The 18,232-nt window shown below is 42.0% G+C and overlaps 1 protein-coding gene and 2 long non-coding RNA genes across 3 annotated transcripts; all 3 read left to right on the forward strand.

Annotated features, from left to right (window-relative positions):
- Nucleotides 1-437: 437 nt before the first annotated feature.
- LOC116523866 lies at nt 438-2,955 on the forward strand. Its single transcript, XR_004257168.1, has 2 exons — nt 438-535; nt 2,919-2,955. It is a non-coding gene; the product is annotated as an uncharacterized LOC116523866 (long non-coding RNA).
- Nucleotides 2,956-3,546: 591 nt separating this feature from the next.
- On the forward strand, nt 3,547-5,838 carry LOC116523844 (zinc finger and SCAN domain-containing protein 2-like). The gene is made up of 2 exons (XM_032238933.1): nt 3,547-4,726; nt 4,886-5,838. The coding sequence occupies exons 1-2, from the start codon at nt 3,643-3,645 to the stop codon at nt 4,939-4,941; spliced, it is 1,140 nt and encodes a 379-aa protein (XP_032094824.1). The 5' UTR covers nt 3,547-3,642; the 3' UTR covers nt 4,942-5,838.
- Nucleotides 5,839-12,360: 6,522 nt separating this feature from the next.
- LOC116523868 lies at nt 12,361-15,648 on the forward strand. The gene is made up of 2 exons (XR_004257169.1): nt 12,361-12,556; nt 15,465-15,648. It is a non-coding gene; the product is annotated as an uncharacterized LOC116523868 (long non-coding RNA).
- The last annotated feature ends 2,584 nt before the right edge of the window (nt 15,649-18,232 follow it).

The raw sequence follows: 18,232 nt of genomic DNA on the forward strand, positions 1-18,232 counted from the left end.
TCCTGTCAGTGAGAACAATTGATCAGTGGAAATGCTTTGTCTCCAGAAGTTGCAGCTGCTCCATCCGAGGAGCTTTTGAAGAGGAGACTGGAGAGCCATTTGTGCGGAGTAGCACAGATATCCCTGCTTGGAGAATTGATCCCTTCCGACTCTTATGCTGTAAGAACTTCATGAAGGTTTAGGGCTCAGCCTGTAGATAATCTTCACAAGTGTCACCTTTCACTATTTCACTTGCATCGGTTGCAAAGGTCGGTTGGTAGGAGTGGAAAATGGCATGTAATCAGTGCAAACGTCTTGCAAACGCCTTCATAGGCAGAGACAAGACGAGCGTGTTTTGCCCCTTCCTATCGGGAGATGGCAGTCAAATGGACAACATTGGGGTTGAACTTTAAGGAGTTAAAACCGTCAAGTGCTGCATTGCTAGAAAGGAAGGGAGAGAAGTGCAGGATCTACAGGATCGCTGAGGGGAGGAAGAGAAGCCGAGTGGTTTCTGGGCTCCTGCAAGAGTCGAAGCAGCAGCAGCAGCAGCTGGAGGGTGAGTTGAGGACAGGTTGGGGGAGAGGCTGGGAGCAAGAAAGGCTGCTTGATTTCCTCCGCAGCGTAGAAGCAGAGAAGCAACTGGAAGAAAGACAAAGGCAGTTGGATGTGACCTTGGCGATCATGCAGTCCAACCCCCTGCTCAAGCATGAGAACTGAGACCATTTCAGACAAATGGCTCTCCAGTATCTTCTTCCAAGCCTCCAGGGAGGAGCACCCACAACTTGGGAAGGGAAGCCGTTCCACTGGTCGCTGTCAGGAGATTTCTTCCTATTTCTAGGTTGCTTCTCTCTTTCGTTGATTTTCATCCATTGCTTCTTGTCTTTCCTTCTGGTGTTTTGGAGAAGTAGTTCATCTTCTCTTCTTTGTGGCAGCACCTTAAGTATTGGAACATGTCACCTCTAGTCCTTCTTTTCACCAGACTGGACCTACCCAATTCCTACAGCTGTTCTTCATGTGTTTTCACATCAAGCCCCCAGGAGAACCTTTCCCTGTGGTTATGAAAGCTGTGAGAACTTTTGGGTTGTTCAGCTGTATAGTTAACCCACAGTGATTCACTTAACAACTGCAGAGGAACAGCTGTAACAGTTGGCATCATCCTGTGATATCATGCTTCCTGATCAGGCTGCTTAGTGACAGAGATGCCTTTTCCAAATACAGTCAGTAAGTGAGAACTGCTTCAATAGGAATGTCAGCAGAGTGGTTTTGGACAGTATTTTCTGCCCTTACTTGGAATTGAGGACTTCCGTGGCAAAACTGGTGCTACAAATCTTGCAGAGTCTTTAGGCATCATTTTATCGGTTAAAGCCCCCACATCTTTAAAATTAGCACAGAAGTTTTGACTGTAACCATTTTGGGTTTTGGGACAACTTTTAGGCTAAAAACACATGGATTTTCCACATATATACATATTTGTAGGTATGTGTGTTTGAACTTTTATCTGTATGGAACTGTATAACTGCAATTGTATAATCCATCCCCTGCACCTGTAGATATATTTCATAATAACCCTTTAAAGTGCTAAGTATTTCTTTTTACACAAATATTTTATTAATTCATCAAAATGTAAAATACAGAAGTGCAAAGAAAAAATACAAACAATGGAAAAATGGGAGGAAAAGTGGAAGAGAGAAAAGTTTCATTTTTTTCAAGTTCTTTATCCACTAAAAGAAAACTTTCTGGTTTTATCTTTATATTCTCTTTAAGAATATTCTGTATTAAGATGTGAATCCTATTCCAATATTTCTTTGTCACGCATCCACCATAAATGATTAAATCTCTTATCTATATTTCAAACATTCAAGGTGCCTTTATATATTCTTGAGAATTTCTTCAATGTTAGATACCAACATCATAAAACCATTTGGTATAGACTTCCTGCCTTAGCAGGGAGTTGGATTAGAAGATCTCCAAGCCTTAGTAATCATATGTTCAACCATTCGCTTCCAATTTCCAATTCATTTTTCACAAAATTGTATCTGTAGCTCTTTTTGTCTAGTTCAAATCTTTCTTTCAATTGTAGATGTATAAATTAATGCAAACATCCTGCTGTTTTCAACTCCTCTTTAGATTTGAGGAGGGAGTCATGATAATTGAATGATATTATTTGACCATAAGTCTACCCGTCTGGCCTCCCCACAATTTCTTTTCTTAAAAAGGTTCCTGGGGAGACACCCAAAGATGATGGCATGTCTAACAAAGTGATGATTAAAATAAGCATTTGCTTTAACCTTATCATACCATAAAGAGTTGTGCCATCAAAATCTTTATTCATGCCTGTCAAACTCAAGGATGCTCTTATATTAGCGAGTCACTCACTCTTTGCCAGAAAACAAGAAGAATCAAAGTACAATTTCAAATCTGCTCAACTCAAATCTCTTTCCTTAGCATCTTGCAATAACTTATGTTTAATTTATGGTTTCCACTCTTGTCATATAAACTTAGTAATGTCCATCTGCCATACTTTAAATTAAGTTTCAGTTATAACATTACAATAATTTAGGTTTAATTTTCTGGTTTTTTCCCTTGCCATATAAACTAAGAGATGTCCATCTGCTATCATTTTAATTGAGTTTCACATATAACATTTAAAGTGTGAAAGAGAAATAGTTTGCTTGGTAAAACATTTATCGGAATTACAGAGATTCTATCCAATAATTGCAGTATGAACAATTTGTGATGGACCAAATTCAAAAAGTGTATTTCATGATTAAATGTATATTTGAACTTGGATTTCAGTAATCTTCCATGTGTCAACTGAATCATAATTAACATTAGAAGCTATTTCAGCATTGTGGCATGTTTACTTTTAACTTGTAATGTATACTTTTTTATTTTATAAAGAAACAATTTTAAACTTACAATTTATTTTAATCTTACAGATGAAGAGGATACCAATAAGAGCACTCTGGACAACTGAGAATAGCGAGCAACTTTGAAAATTTAGACTTCAGGAAAGCACACAATTCTTCTCTTTCCCCAGCTGGTGAGAGACAAAGGGGAGAAAATCCAGAAGAGATTTCAAACTGGAAAAAGTAGAGTATGCAGAACTCAACAATGGATTACATGAAAAGGCCAAAGGAGATATATTTTTTCCATTCAGAAAAAGAAGGAAATATCTAGGAGTCAGTGTGGAGGAAAAAGACAATTGGATAGCCACAAAAGGTAGACAGTAATGCAGGCCTTGCCCTGTGAGGAAGAAAACAGTAACTTGAATCAAAGCTCCATGCATCAAAAGATCACACATATTTTTGAACCCTTCAGGAACCTCAGTGGTGGAAAAGCTGCATAGATGTGCCTGTTGTGGGAAAAGAATACATGGCAGATCACATATTATGTATAAGAGGATCCACTCTGGAGGAAAGTCGTACAAATTATCTGAATGTAGGTAAAGATTTCATTAGATCTTGAAACACTTCCCTAGTGTTTCATGAAAGGACCCACACAGGAGAGAATCTGTGTAAGTGTTCCCAATGCAGTAAATGCTTTTGCAAGCATGGCTACTTGGTGATACATCAGAGGACTCACATAAGAGGAAAACCCTTTGAATGTGATGATTGTTGGAAAACTTTCAGTCAGAATTTCAACCTGGTGGTACATTACAGGATGCACACAGGAAAGAAGTCATATAACTGTCCACATTGTGGGAAAACTTTCATTGCAAATTCCCAGTTGGTGATACACCAGAGGACTCACACAGGAGAGAAACCGTTTGAATGTCCTGATTGTGGCAAACGGTTCAGTCGGAATTCAAGCCTGGCAATACACAAAATGAGTCACACAGGAGAGAAACCCTATGAATGTTCTGATTGTGGTAAAGGTTTCAGTCAAAATTCGAGGCTGCTGATTCATCAGAGGACTCACACAGGAGAAAAACCCTTTGAATGTCTTCATTGTGGCAGAAATTTCAGTGAGAATTCCAACCTGGCTAGACACCAAAGAACTTACTCAGGAGAGAAACCCTTTGAATGTCCTGATTGTGGGAAAGGTTTCAGTCAGAATTCAAGCCTGGTGATTCATCAGAGGACTCACACGGGAGAAAAACCCTTTGAATGTCCCGATTGTGGGAAAAGTTTCAGTTTGAATTCCAATTTGGTTAAACACCAGAGGATTCACACAGGGGAGAAACCCTTTGAATGTCCTGATTGTGGGAAAAGTTTCAGTCAGAATTCTGAGCTGGTGAACCATCAGAGGACTCACACAGGAGAAAAACCCTTTGAATGTCTCGATTGTGGGAAACGTTTCAGTCAGAATTCCACCCTGGTGAAACACCAGAGAACTCACACAGGAGAAAAACCCTTTGAATGTCCTGATTGTGGGAAAGGTTTCAGTCATAATTCCATCCTGGTGAAACATCAGAGGACTCACACAGGAGAGAAGCCTTTTGAATGTCCAGATTGTGGGAAAAGTTTCAGTCAGAATTCTGAGCTGGTGAATCATCAGAGGACTCACACAGGAGAAAAACCCTTTGAATGTCCTGATTGTGGGAAAAGTTTCAGTCAGAATTCCACCCTGGTGAAACACCAGAGAACTCACACAGGAGAGAAACCCTTTGAATGTCCTGATTGTGGAAAAGGTTTCAGTCAAAGTTCCAACCTGGTGGAACACCAAAGGACTCACACAGGAGAGAAACCCTTTGAATGTTCTGATTGTGGCAAATGTTTCAGTTGGAATTCTAGTTTGGTTAAACACCAGAGGACTCACACGGGAGAAAAACCCTTTGAATGTCCTGATTTTGGTAAAAGTTTCAGTCAAAGGTCCATCATGGTGGTACACCAGAGAGGAGAAACATTTTTAATGTCCTGATTGTGGGAAACATTTCAGTGAGGATTTCAAACTGGTGAGACATCAGAGGACTCATATGAGAGAAATGATATAAATGTCCAGATTATGGAAAAACTTTAGTTGGAATTCTGATCTTCTGATACACCAGAGCAGTGATCACTAAGCAGTGTGGCCCTCAAAATATTTTGGTGGTTCACAGCGTATCCGGCTGGATGAGCTGCTCCGGGATGACCAATGGCCAGTCGTGTGACTAGAGCTCTGGAATATGGGACTGGCCAGGCAATTCGTGGCGGGGCTGGAAATCTCCACCGTAGAGGGGGGTACGTGCAATTTGCAACTTTGTAGGTGGTGAACGTGCAAGGAGTAGTGCAGTCCTCGCTGACCGGAACGAGTTAATGGTGCTGTTATGGCAAGGAGAGGGTTGGCGGTGCAGGTGGGCTGAAGCAACGGGTGTCATCAACCTGTGGCTCTTTCTTCCCCTTGTGGTGGCTTCCTGTCAGCTGAACCCACCAGTGGCTGGTCCAGCCCCTTGCCCTTCCCATCACACTTCGCCTGGCCTGGGAAGGGAAGATTCACTCCAGACTGGGAGCAAAGCTTCACCCCTTGCTGGGTCTCGCGGGCCTTCTTGGTGCTCCACGTACCTCAGTTGCATTAAGGGGAGGGGGGGAAGACACGTGACTTCCTCTCAGCCCCGAGACACTGGCCTGACTCAGCTGTTTCTCTCCTCCACTGCTGTTAGTGCCTGCCTGTTGCTTCTGCAGCACAGTTAAATTTAGCGTGCTTCACAGTAGGGGAGACAACATCCCCTTCTCTTCTTGGAGCATATTATGACATGGAGCATTGACTTCAGCCGCGGTGGAGAGCAGGTTGTGTGTCGTCCCAGCAACCGAGGTGCGTCCAACACCAACAAAGGCCAAAGAAGCACCCATGAGACCCAGAGTGCGTCTGAGAATCGGAATGAGAGAGAGAGAGAGATGAAAGAGAGAGAAATATTAGAGAGCAAGAGAGACAGGCAGAGATGAGAGGGAGACAGAGAGAGATGAGAGAGACAGACGAGAGAAAGAGACAGATGAGAGAGAAAGAAAGAAAGAATCAGAAAGATGAAAGAGACACAGAGACATGAGAGAAAGAAATGTGAGAGACAGACAAAGTGAGAGGGGGAGAGAGAGATGAGAAAAGGAGATGAGAGACAGATTGCGGGGAGAGATCCTTGTGTTTTGTTTTCTGTGGGAAACGGGTCCAAATGGCTCTGTTTAAGGTCGCAGAAACAGGTGGCAAAATAAGTGCCTGAAGAACCTCATCCTGTCACTGGGAGTCCTGGCGCTTCAGCGAGCAATGCACTGGATTCGTATTAGTGGTCTGTGGAATTTAAAATTATGAATTTAGTAGTCCCTTGGGTCCAAAAGATTGGTAACCCCTGCACCAAAAGACTTATACAAGAGTGAAGCCACTCTATATGAGTATCCAGAGTCAGAATTCACCCTTGGTAATACAGACGACTCATACAGGAGATAAGCCATATGAGTGTTCACATTGTGGGAAAAGTTTAAGTCGAATTTCCAATCTGGTGATACACCAGAGAACCTATATAGGAGAGAAACCCTTTGAATGTTCTTATTGTGGGAAAGCTTTCAGTCATAATTTAAGCCTGGTGATTCATCAGAGGACTCATACAGGAAAGAAACCCTTTGAATGTCCTGTTTGTGGGGAAAAAATCAGTGAGAAGTCCAAACTGGTGAAACACCAGAGGGAAATAATATGAATGTCTAGATTATGGAAAGCTTTTCAGTCGGAATTTTGATTTACAAAGACATATGAGTGTCCAGCGTGTGGAAAAAGTTTCACTTACTGTTCTGACCTGGTGAAACATCAGAGAACTCACACAGGAGAGAAACCGTATGAAGGTTCACGGTGTGGGAAAAGTTTCAGTCAGAATTTCAACCTGGTGAACCACCAAAGGACCCACACAGGAGAGAAACTCTTTGAATGTCCTGATTGTGGGAAGGGTTTTAGTCAGAATTCACACCTGCTGATACACCAGATGACTCATACAGGAGGAAATCCATACGAGTGTCCAGATTGTGGGAAAAGCTTCAGTCGGAATTTCAACCTGGTAAAACATCAAAGCACACCTACAGGAAAGAAAATGCACGAGTGCCTAGATTGTGGGAAAAGTTTCCGTCGGATTTCCAACCTAGTGATACACTACAGAACTCACACAGGAAAGAAACCCTTTGAATGTCTGGATTGTGTGAAAAGTCACCGTTTTAATTTTGTGAGACACCAGAGGATACATAAAGGAGAGAAACTGTACAAATGATCTATAAATAATGTAGCTTTACACACAGGAGAAAAAGTCAAGGAAACCCACATTAGGCAAAAGTTGGTGAGTTTAGAGAAAGCTTATATTTCATTTTTGATCTGTCATTGGAAGTGTAAGAGAGAAATTGACTACTTAAGTTCATATCTGATTCATTTTACTGAAAGATATCTCAGATGTAGACTTGTGATTAGAAAGAGCAAATGGAAAATATTAATTTGATAAAGATATACTGCATGAAGTTTTTTTGTTTATCAAGTCTTTTCCTCCACAGGATCCGTCTAAGCTTTGCCCTCTCCTACAGGGGCCCTATAGGCATTTCCCTCCTCTCCAGGGTCACCACATCTCCCTCAGAGGGTCCCCATGGGCCTTTCCCTCCCTCACAGGGTCACCACAGGCCTTTTTCCTCTCCCGCTGTGTCCCCGCAGTCCTTAGGCCTGACTCCTACCCCACCAGGCCTCACAGCCTTCTCCCCCATATCCTTTGAAGATCTCCGAACCTCAAGTTGGTGAAGAAGGCCATGGCACGCACCCCAGGACCATATGGCTATGTCCTGGAAGCAGCCTTTATTTTTAGTGTGCCCGGGATTAAACCCTTGGCCATGCAATGAGCTCCCATTTTGTCTCATCTGCCTCTGGACTAAAATGGCGGCTGCTTCTGAGTCATTGTCGCACGGAAGAGGGAGAAACTGTTCTATTTCTCAACCTTAACACTGTGCAAACTACATTAAGGGATTGTGGGTGCACTGAAAATGACAGCTGCCTACAGGAGGTTTCCAAAAGGAGGTTTCCAAAAGGTAAGTGTTTGATGGTTTGTTTGGCAATTATATCGGAAATCCTCAGAAATCTTTCTGGGATTTTTCCTTTTTTGTTTCCGTCTAGCCAACAAGGATGGCATTTCCTATTAGTGCCCCATCCATATATTAATCAGGTTCAAATGTGTTTCATCCAGCAATTTAAAAAAAGTTTTCAGAAACTTTGGGATGTTCAGTTGTATAAGTAGTCCTCACATAGCATTTTGTTCCCTAAGCCTTCAAAGTTACAATGGGACTGTAAAGGCACAAATTAGTGATCATTGTAGCATTAGCTCAGTGACCTCAACAAGTCAGCAGTTCCTGTGGTTATGCAGGTGCAAGAACAATTTGGGTTTTGCCAACTGGTGCACATTTATGATGGTTTCAGCATCCCATACTTGGGATCCCCATTTGTGACCTTCTCAGCTAGGCCCTTGTCAAGCAAAATAAGTAGTGATGCCAGCAGGAAGTTGCCAGTCACAATCAGGTGAAATTGCCTTTAACAACCCACAGTGATTCGCTTAACAACTGCAGAGGAACAGATGTAAGTTGCCACTGTCATGTGATATCATGCTTCCTGATCAGGCTGCTTAGTGACAGAGATGCCTTTCCCAAATGCAGTCAGTAAGTGAGGACTGCTTCAATAGGAGTGTCACCAGGTTCGTTTTACTGAAAGATATCTCAGATGTAGACCTGTGATTGGAGAGAAAAAAATGGAAAATATTAATTTGATAAAGGTATACTGTCTGGTTTTTGTTTTTTGTTTTTTTGGTTATCAAGCCTTTCCCTCTCCACAGGATCCCTCCAAAGCTTGCCCTCCCACAGGGTCCCCATAGGCATTGCCCTCTTCCCCAGAGTCCTCACAGGTCTTTCCCTCCTCCACAGGGTCCCCAAAGGCCTTCACCTTCCCCCACCAGGTCTCCACAAGCTGTTTCCCCACCCAAAGGGTCCCCAAGGGCTTTTTTCCTCTCCTGCTGCGTCCCCACAGTCCTTAGGCCTGACTCCCACCCCACCAGGCCTCACAGCCCCCTCCATATCCTTTGAAGATCTCTGAACCTAAACTTGGTGAAGAAGGCCAGGAGACACATCCCAGGGCCACATGGCTATGTCCTGGAAGCAGCCCTTATTTTCAGTGTCCCCGGGATTAAATCCTTGGTCATGTGATGGACTTGAGGAAGAAGTTCCCATTTTGTCTCATCTGCCTTTGGGCCAAAATGGCGGCTGCTTCTGAGTCATTGTCATACAGGAGAGGGAGAAACTGTTCTATTTCACTACCTTAACACTGTGCAAATTGCATTAAGGGATCGTGGGTGCACTTAAAATGACAGCTGCCTCCCAGAGGTCTCCCAAAGGTAAACGTGTTTGATGGGTGAGGGGCGTGTAGGGAATAGGCCCAAGGCCCAATGAAAAATGCAGTGTAAAATTTCAAATGTAAAGTTTATTCTGCCTTGCAGGTGAGCCTGATGGAGAAGAACTGTAGTAATATTGAGATGAGGAGAAAAGGGGTTGTGGCTGTGATGAGAGGAAAGGAATCTCCAGGTTTATTAGCAACTCCTGCTGTGATCTCATTTTCTCTAAAGTACTTGCTTTTTTCTCTTTGATTGCTACTGGGTGATAGCAGCATGCTGACATATCTATTGAACGCTGGATAATCTTTCATTTTTAATAGTGCATTGCGTAATGTAAGAACTATCAATAGCTTTTGGCAAGGAAAATATTGGATAGTGTCAGTGTTGCGATGAATGTTAGGGCAAAACTAGGCACTCAGAATGGCCTCTAAATGCCAGATGTGCAGTGAACAAGGTTAATAATAAACTTTAAAAAATTGTAACACAAAAAACTTTTCACAATTCTTCTTTAGTAGTGAGGTCTCCACACATTCAGTGGGTTTCTAATACGCTACAATTGTTAATCTACCTGTAATCTGTCTCTCTGGCATTCAGCACCTCTATCACCAATCTGTCTTCTTCAGCTTCATTTCCCTCATTATAAATTTAAATTTTCAGTTTCAATGGTACCTCCATCCTGCCACTCTGTGCCTCTGATGTGTGATGTAATTAGGCTTCTCCCTCGTAATTTGTTGCATTGCTATTTACCTCAGTCCTAAACACTATGAAAGAATGACATTTCTTTATGGAGAGTTAAAAAATTAGAATGGCTAAACTGGATCTGTTTTGATTGGCATTCTTCTCAGATTCAGGGATGGTCTTATCCACCATTGCCAGTTTGGGAGATCAAAATTAGGAGGTTTCAAACTGGGCAACTAATGTAGGTTTCCCTTGTAACTTTACAACCCCATCAGCAGCCATTGGATGTGCCAGTGGGTTTGTAGCTTTTGAAACACATAAAATTACAGAGGATCTGTCTGATTTCCCTGATGATTCTCCCAGTTCTGAACTGGATCCAACAAACATTATGAAACTTGAGGTCATGCATAGAAACAGCCAATGGATGAAATGGCCACTATCAAAAATCTTACGTTATTAAATCTGCATTAAAATGGCAGTGCAGGATAGCACTCTAAAAAAATTAACATGGTGTCCAATCAGCCTTGTGCTTTGGCAGAATATTCTATTTTTCCTTTTTCTTCTTTTACAAATATTTGTTTTAAAAAATATCTTCTGCAATATACAGAAATCAAGCTCTCTTTTTTGACCCCATTTTCTAGGCATATTGCTGGAAACATCACCCCCCCTCGGAAGAATGAAATATTTGGGGAATATTAAGAGACGTGATATTATATTCTCCAAAAGGAAAAATGGAGAAGCATACTAAGAAAGAAAGAAAGAAAGAAAGAAAGAAAGAAAGAAAGAAAGAAAGAAAGAAAGAAAGAAAGAAAGAAAGAAAGAAAGAAAGAAAGCAGTTTTTCTTAATAGCCCCCAGCAGATATTTTGTATTCATCATGAAAGACTCGGTGAGGCTATTCACAAGTAAAAGACCTTCATCTCCAGCAATGGGATTAAAATTTACATTCTTCACCACCCAAATTCTAAGAACAGGAGTCTCTACAGATTCTCAGTCATCCAGATCATGGTTGTCCCAAAGGTGCTTCTTCGGGAGGGAACTGGCTTTCTTGTTTATTTTTTCTTTTGAAGATGTTTTCCTTCTCATCCAGGAAGCTTCTTCAGCTCTGACAGGATTCTATTCCCCACTATCCTGTCAGAGCTGAAGAAGCTTCTTGGAGGAGAAGTGAAACAGCTTCAAAAGAAAAATAAAATAAAGTCCACTTACCTTCTGAAAAAGCACCTTTGGCACATCTAAGAACAGGACATGACCTTTTAGGACAGTGTTTTTCAACCACTGTGCCGTGGCACACTAGTGTGCCGTGACATAGTGTAAGGTGTGCCGTGGGAAAAACACTTTATATATAGTCAATATAGGCACAGAGTTAATTTTTTTTAACATTTTCTAATGATGGTGTGCCTCGTGATTTTTTTCATGAAAAAAGTGTGCCTTTGCCCAAAAAAGGTTGAAAAACACTGTTTTAGGACATAATAGGATTAACCCACCACCATTAGAATAGCAAAAGAGACAGAACTCATACATTGCACAACCCCAGCAGCATCACAGATACCTATAAAGATCCATCCACCCATTCACCAGTCGGTCAGCTGCCCTGGAACCACAGGCTGGTTCTGCTCATCAATAAACGGACCCCTCTTTTTCCTAAGCAGCCTCCATTTTATTCCCAGTTTGGAACTAGGCCTGGATTTTTCTTCTAGCAGGATGTAGAGAAGTTTGTTTTTTTAAATCTGGACTGAGATTCACTAAAAAAGATCAGGAATCTTTAGATCAGCTTTTTACAAAGTAGCGCCCTCCAAGGGTTTTGCCCAAGGTATCTGCCTCGGAATAATCAAGGGGAAAAATCTACCTCCTCTGGAAATTGGGAAGGTTGCTCAGAGCAATTCTTTAGGCTCTGCAAGAATGAAGATAAAAAGATACTAAAGGTAATCCTTTACATATAACCATAATTGAGCTGGGCTGACACGGAAAAGAAAGAGGGGCAGCCTATTTTTGAAAGCTCCTGAGAGCAGGACAAGAAGGAACAGAGGGAGACACATCAGAAAGGGATCCAACCTGGAATTAAGGAGAAACTTCCTGTCAGTGAGAACAATTGATCAGTGGAAATGCTTTGTCTCCAGAAGTCTCGGCTCCTCCATCCGGGGAGCTTTGAAGAGGAGACTGGAGAGCCATTTGTGCGGAGTAGCACAGGGATCCCTGCTTGGAGAATTGATCCCTTCCGACTCTTATGCTGTAAGAACTTCATGAAGGTTTAGGGCTCAGCCTGTAGATAATCTTCACAAGTGTCACCTTCAATATTTCACTTGCATTGGTTGCAAAGGTCGGTTGGTAGGAGTGGAAAATGACTTGATGGCATGTAATCCGTGCAAACCTCTTGCAAACGCCTTAATAGCAGAGACGGGATTACCCTGTTTTATCCCTTCCTATTGGGAGATGGCAGTCAGATGGGCAACATTGGGGTTGAGTTTTAAAGAGTTAAACCATCAAGTGTTGCATTGCTAGAAAGGGTGGGGGAGAGAAGTACAGGATCGCTGACGGGAGGAAGAAAAGCCGAGTGGTTTCTGGGCTCCTGCAAGAGTCGAAGCAGCAGCACCTGGTGGGTGAGTTGAGGACAGGTTGTGGGAGAGGCTGGGAGCAAGAAAGGCTGCTTGATTTCCTCCGCAGCGTAGAAGCAGAGAAGCAACTGGAAGAAAGACAAAGGCAGTTGGATGTGACCTTGGCGATCATGCAGTCCAACCCCCTGCTCAAGCACCAGAACTGAGACAATTTCAGACAAATGGCTCTCCAGTATCTCCTTCCAAGCCTCCAGGGAGGAGCACCCACAACTTGGGAAGGGAAGCCGTTCCACTGGTCGCTGTCAGGAGATTTCTTCTTATTTATAGAATGCTTCTGTCCATTGGTTCCATCCATTGCTTCTTGTCTTTCCTTCTGGGGCTTTGGAGAAGTTAATGTTTCCCGCCTCAAGCCCCAGTCATGTTTGTTGCTCTTTCGTGTCTTCTCTTCAAACAAACCTTCCTATTCATAAGTATTAATCCAGTATAGCTGACCCTCTAATTATCTCTTGCATGACAGAGTTGTCAGGTTCCTCAGAACCTCTAAGAAGCAACTGCACAGCCATTTATCCAGAATGGTATGGGCTCTCCTGGCCTAGCAGTGAATTAGCCTAGGCCCGTGATGGTGAACCTATGGCACACGTGTTGCACGCGGAGCCATTTGTTAGGGCACGTGAAGCATTGCCCTGTTAGTTGACTTCAGACTTTTTTGGGGGGGGCAAGGAAATCTCCAGGGGCAAAAAAAACACCGAAAATAAAGCCTCGGTGGGGGGGAGGCCATTTTCGCCCTCCCCAAGTTCCTAGAAAGCCTCTGGAGCCTGGGGAGGGTGAAAAGTGTTAGCCATCACACGGCAAAAGCAAGGGGGACTTTTGGCACGATGGGAAAAATGTTAGCCATCACTTGTCTAGATCTAGAAGGTGGCATTTGACTATCGGTGCCTCATCCATGTATAAATCTGGATCAATTGGGTTTAACCCAGCAATTTAAAAAAAAAATGGTTTCAGAACCTTTGGGATGTTCAGCTGTATAGATAATCCTCACTTACAATTTGTTCCCTGAGCCTTCAGTGGCACTGTTACAATGGCACTATAAAAGTACATATTCATATATCTGTCAACTGGTGCACATTTATGATGGTTTCAGCATCCCACACTTGGGATCCCCATTTGTGACCTTCCCAGTTAGGTTCTTGTCAAGCAAAATCAGTAGTGATGCCAGCAGGAAGTTGCCAGTCACAGTCAGGTGAAATTGTCTTTAACAACCCACAGTGATTCGCTTAACAACTGCAGAGGAACAGATGTAAGTTGGCACAGTCCTATGATATCATGCTTCCTGAACAGGCTGCTTAGTGACAGAGATGCTTTTCCCAAATGCAGTCAGTGAGGAATGTCACCAGAATGGTTGTGGACAGTATTTCTGCCTTACTTGGAACTGAGGACTTCCATGGTAAAACTGGTGCTTCAAATCATGCAGAATCTTTAGGCATCATTTTATCAATTAAAGCCCCACATTACTAAAATTAGCACAGGAAGTGTGACTGTAACTATTTGGGTCTGGGGCAGCTTTCAGGCTGAAAACCCATGGATTTTCCACATATATAAATAATTGGTATAGACTTTTGGGCTTGAGCAGGGGGTTGGACTAGAAGACCTCCAGGTCCCTTCCATCTGTAATTCTGTTATATCCTTCCATTGTTCAAGTATTATATTACATCCAAAGTTCTTTGCCCACTGAATCATACAATGCTTTACTTACTCATTCTGCAAGTTCAATGTCAGGGTTCCAAGTAAAACCTTCAACCAATGAAGACTCCAAGGCAGGCAATTTCTCAAAGTTCCAATTTATTGAAGATGTCATATTGGCTCATCTGGGAAAACCCGAATCTGTAAGCTTCTGGTTTTCCACATTCAAAAAAGTCAAAAGTTCCATCTCCTGCACCCACATGTCCCTCACACCGATCCAATCACTCCACCTACCCAAGTGGAGACATCCCCAAGTCACGCCTATCCATGTGCAGGCTGAACGTCCTTGACTCCGAGAGAAAAAAAATGTTGTTATGACTATATATCTCAAAAATAGCAGTTTTTAAACCTTAGTAATAATATGTTCAACCATTCATTTCCATTTCATTTTTCACGAAATTGCATCCCTTGCTCTTTTTGTCTAATTCAAATCTTTCTTTCAATTGTAAATATATAAATCAATGGCAAACATCCTTCTGATTCCAACTTGTAGATTTGTGGATAGGGTCACAATAATTGAATAATATTATTTGACCATAATTCCATCAGTCTGGCCTCCCCACCCTTTCTTTTCTTAAAAAGGTTCCTGGAGAGACACCCAAAGAGGAAGGAATGATGATTAAAATCAACAGTTGCTTTAACCTTATCATACCCTAAGGAGCTTTACCATCAAATGCTTTATTCATGCCTTTCAAGCTCAAGGAAGCTCTTATTTTGGAGAGTCCCTCACTCTTTTTGCCACAATACAACAAGCATCAAAGTACAATTTCAAATCTGGTCAACTCAAACCACTATCCTTATCACCTTGCAATAATTTATGTTTAATTTGGGGTTTTTCCTCTTGCCATATAAACCTAGAGATGTCCATCAGCCATTGTTTAAATTGAGTTTCAGTTATAATATTTAAAGTGTTAAAGAGAAATAGCATATTTGGTAAAACATTTATCTGGATTACAGAGATTCTATCCAATAATTGCAGTATGAAGAATTTATGATGGACCGAAATCAACAAGTGTATTTTATGATTCAATGTATTTTTGAACATATATTTCTGTAATCTCCAATGTGTCAAATGAATCATAACTAACATTAGAAGCTATTTCAGCCTTTTGGCCTGTTTGCTTTTTATTTGTAATGTATACTTTTTCAAGTCTTCTGCAACCATTTTATAAAGAAATAATTTTAAAGTTACACTTTTATTTTAATCTTACAGATGAAGAGGATACCAACAAGAGTACTCTGCACAACTGAGAATAACCAGCATCTTTGAAAATGAAAGCAAATTGAGCTTTCAGGAAAGCACACAATTCTTCTCTTTCCCCAGCTGGTGAGAGACAAAGGGGAGAAAATCCAGAACAAATTTCAAACTGGAAAAAATAGAGTATGCAGAACTCAACAACAGATTACATGAAAAGGCCAAAGGAGATTTATTTTTTCCATTCAGAAAAAGAAGGAAATATCCAGGAGTCAGTGAGGAGGAAAAAGACAATTGGATAGCCACAAAAGGTAGACAGTAATGCAGGCCTTGCCATGTGAGGAGGAAAACAGTAGCTTGAATCAAAGCTCCATGCAACAAAAGATAACACATATTTTTGACCTCTTCAAGAACCTCAAGGGTGGAAAAGCTCCATACATGTGCCTGTTTGTGGGAAAAAACACACATAGTAAATCACATATTATGCATAACAGGATCAACTCTGGACGAAACCATACTAATTATCTGTATGTGGGAAAGATTTACTAAGATTAGCTCCCTTGTGATTCATGAAAGGACCCAGACAGGAGAGAAGCCCTATAACTGTTCCCAATGCAGTAAAACGCTTTTGTGAGCATGGCAACTTGATTCATCGAGGATTCACACGAGGGGAAAAAATCTTTAAATGTTCTGATTGTTGGAAAACTTTCACTCAGAATTCCAACCTCGTAGTACACTGGAGGATGCACACAGGAAAGAAATCATATAACTGTCCTGATTGTAGGAAACATTTCATTACAATTCCGAGCTGGTGATACACCAGAGGACTCACACAGGAGAGAAACCGTTTGAATGTCCTGATTGTGGGAAAGTTTCAGTCAGAATTCTGAGGTGGTGAATCATCAGAGGACTCACACAGGGGAGAAACCCTTTGAATGTTCTGATTGTGGCAAAACTTTTCAGTCGAAATTTCGCTTTGGTTCACACCAGAGGACTCACACAGGAGAAAAAACCGTTTGAATGTCCTCACTGTGGGATAGGTTTCAGTCAAAATTCAAGCCTGTTGAATCATCAGAGCATTCATACAGGAGAGAAACCCTTTGAATGTTCTGACTGTGGAAAACGTTTCAGTTGTAATTCAAGCCTGGCGACGCACAAAAGGACTCACACAGGGGATAAACCCTTTGAATGTCCTGATTGTGGGAAACGTTTCAGTCAGAATTATGAGCTGATGAACCACCAGAGGACTCACACAGGAGAGAACCCTTTGAATGTCCTGATTGTGGAAATGTTTCAGTCAGAATTATCGGCTGGTGAACCACCAGAGGACTCACACAGGAGAGAAACCCTTTGAATGTCCTGATTGTGGGAAATGTTTCAGTCAGAATTATCAGCTGGTAAACCACCAGAGGATTCACACAGGAGAGAAACCCTTTGAAAGTCCTGTTTGTGGGGAAACTTTCATTCAGAATTCCTACCTGTTGGAACACCAGAGGACTCACACAGGAGAGAAACCCTTTGAATGTCCTGATTGTGGGAAAATTTTCAGGTCATAATTCAAGGCTGGTGATTCATCAGAGGACTCACACAGGAGAGAAACCCTATCAATGTCCTGATTGTGGAAAACGTTTCAGCCGGAATTATTCAGCTAGTGAACCATCAGAGGATTCATACAGGAGAGAAACCCTTTGAATGTCCTGTTGTGGAGAAAGTTTCATTCAGTATTCCTACCTGTTGGAACACCAGAGGACTCACACAGGAGAGAAACCCTTTGAATGTCCTGATTGTGGGAAACGTTTCAGCCAGAATTATCGGCTGATGAAGCACCAGAGGATTCACACAGGAGAAAAACCCTTTGAATGTCCTGATTGTGGGAAACATTTCAGTCAGAATTCCAGCTTGGTGAAATACCAGAGGACTCACACAGGAGAGAAACCCTTTGAATGTCCTGTTTGTGGGAAAAGTTTCAGCCATAATTCAAACTTGGTGAACCACCAGAGGACTCACACAGGAGAGAAACCCTTTGAATGTTCTGATTGTGGGAACATTTCACTCAGAATTCCAGCTTGCTGAAACACCACAGGATTCACACAGGAGAGAAACCCTTTGAATGTCCTGTTTGTGCGAAAAGTTTCAGTCATAATTCAGTCCTGGTGATTCATCAGAGGACTCACACAGGAGAGAAACCCTTTGAATGTCCTGATTGTGGGAAACGTTTCAGTCATAATTCCAGCTTGGTGAAACACCAGAGGACTCACATACTCACGGGAGAAACCATATGAATGTCTACAGTGTGGGAAACATTTCAGTGAGAATTCCAATTGGTGAAACCCAGTGGGCTCACACGAGAGAAACAATATGAATATTCAGATTGTAGAAAACATTTCAGTTGGAATTCTGAGCTACTGATACACCAGAGGACTGATACAGGAGTGAAGCCATACGAGTGTCCAGATTCTGGAAATAGTTTCACTTACTGTTCTGACCTAGTGAAACCCCAGAGATGTCACACAGGAGAGAAATTGTATGAATGTCCACAGTGTGCGAAAAGTTTCAGTCCTAATTTCAACCTGGTGAACCACCAAAGGACCCACACAGGAGAGAAACCCTTTGAATGTCCTGATTGTGGGAACAGTTTTAGTCAGGATTCACACTTGGTGGAACACCAGATGACTCATACAGGAGAAAAGCCATACGAGTGTCCAGATTGTGGGGAAAGTATCAGTCGGCTGTCCAACCTGATAATATACTAGAGAACTCACACAGGAGAGAAACCCTTTGGATGT

Source organism: Thamnophis elegans, chromosome 2 (assembly GCF_009769535.1).
Source record: "Thamnophis elegans isolate rThaEle1 chromosome 2, rThaEle1.pri, whole genome shotgun sequence".
NCBI lineage: Eukaryota > Metazoa > Chordata > Lepidosauria > Squamata > Colubridae > Thamnophis > Thamnophis elegans.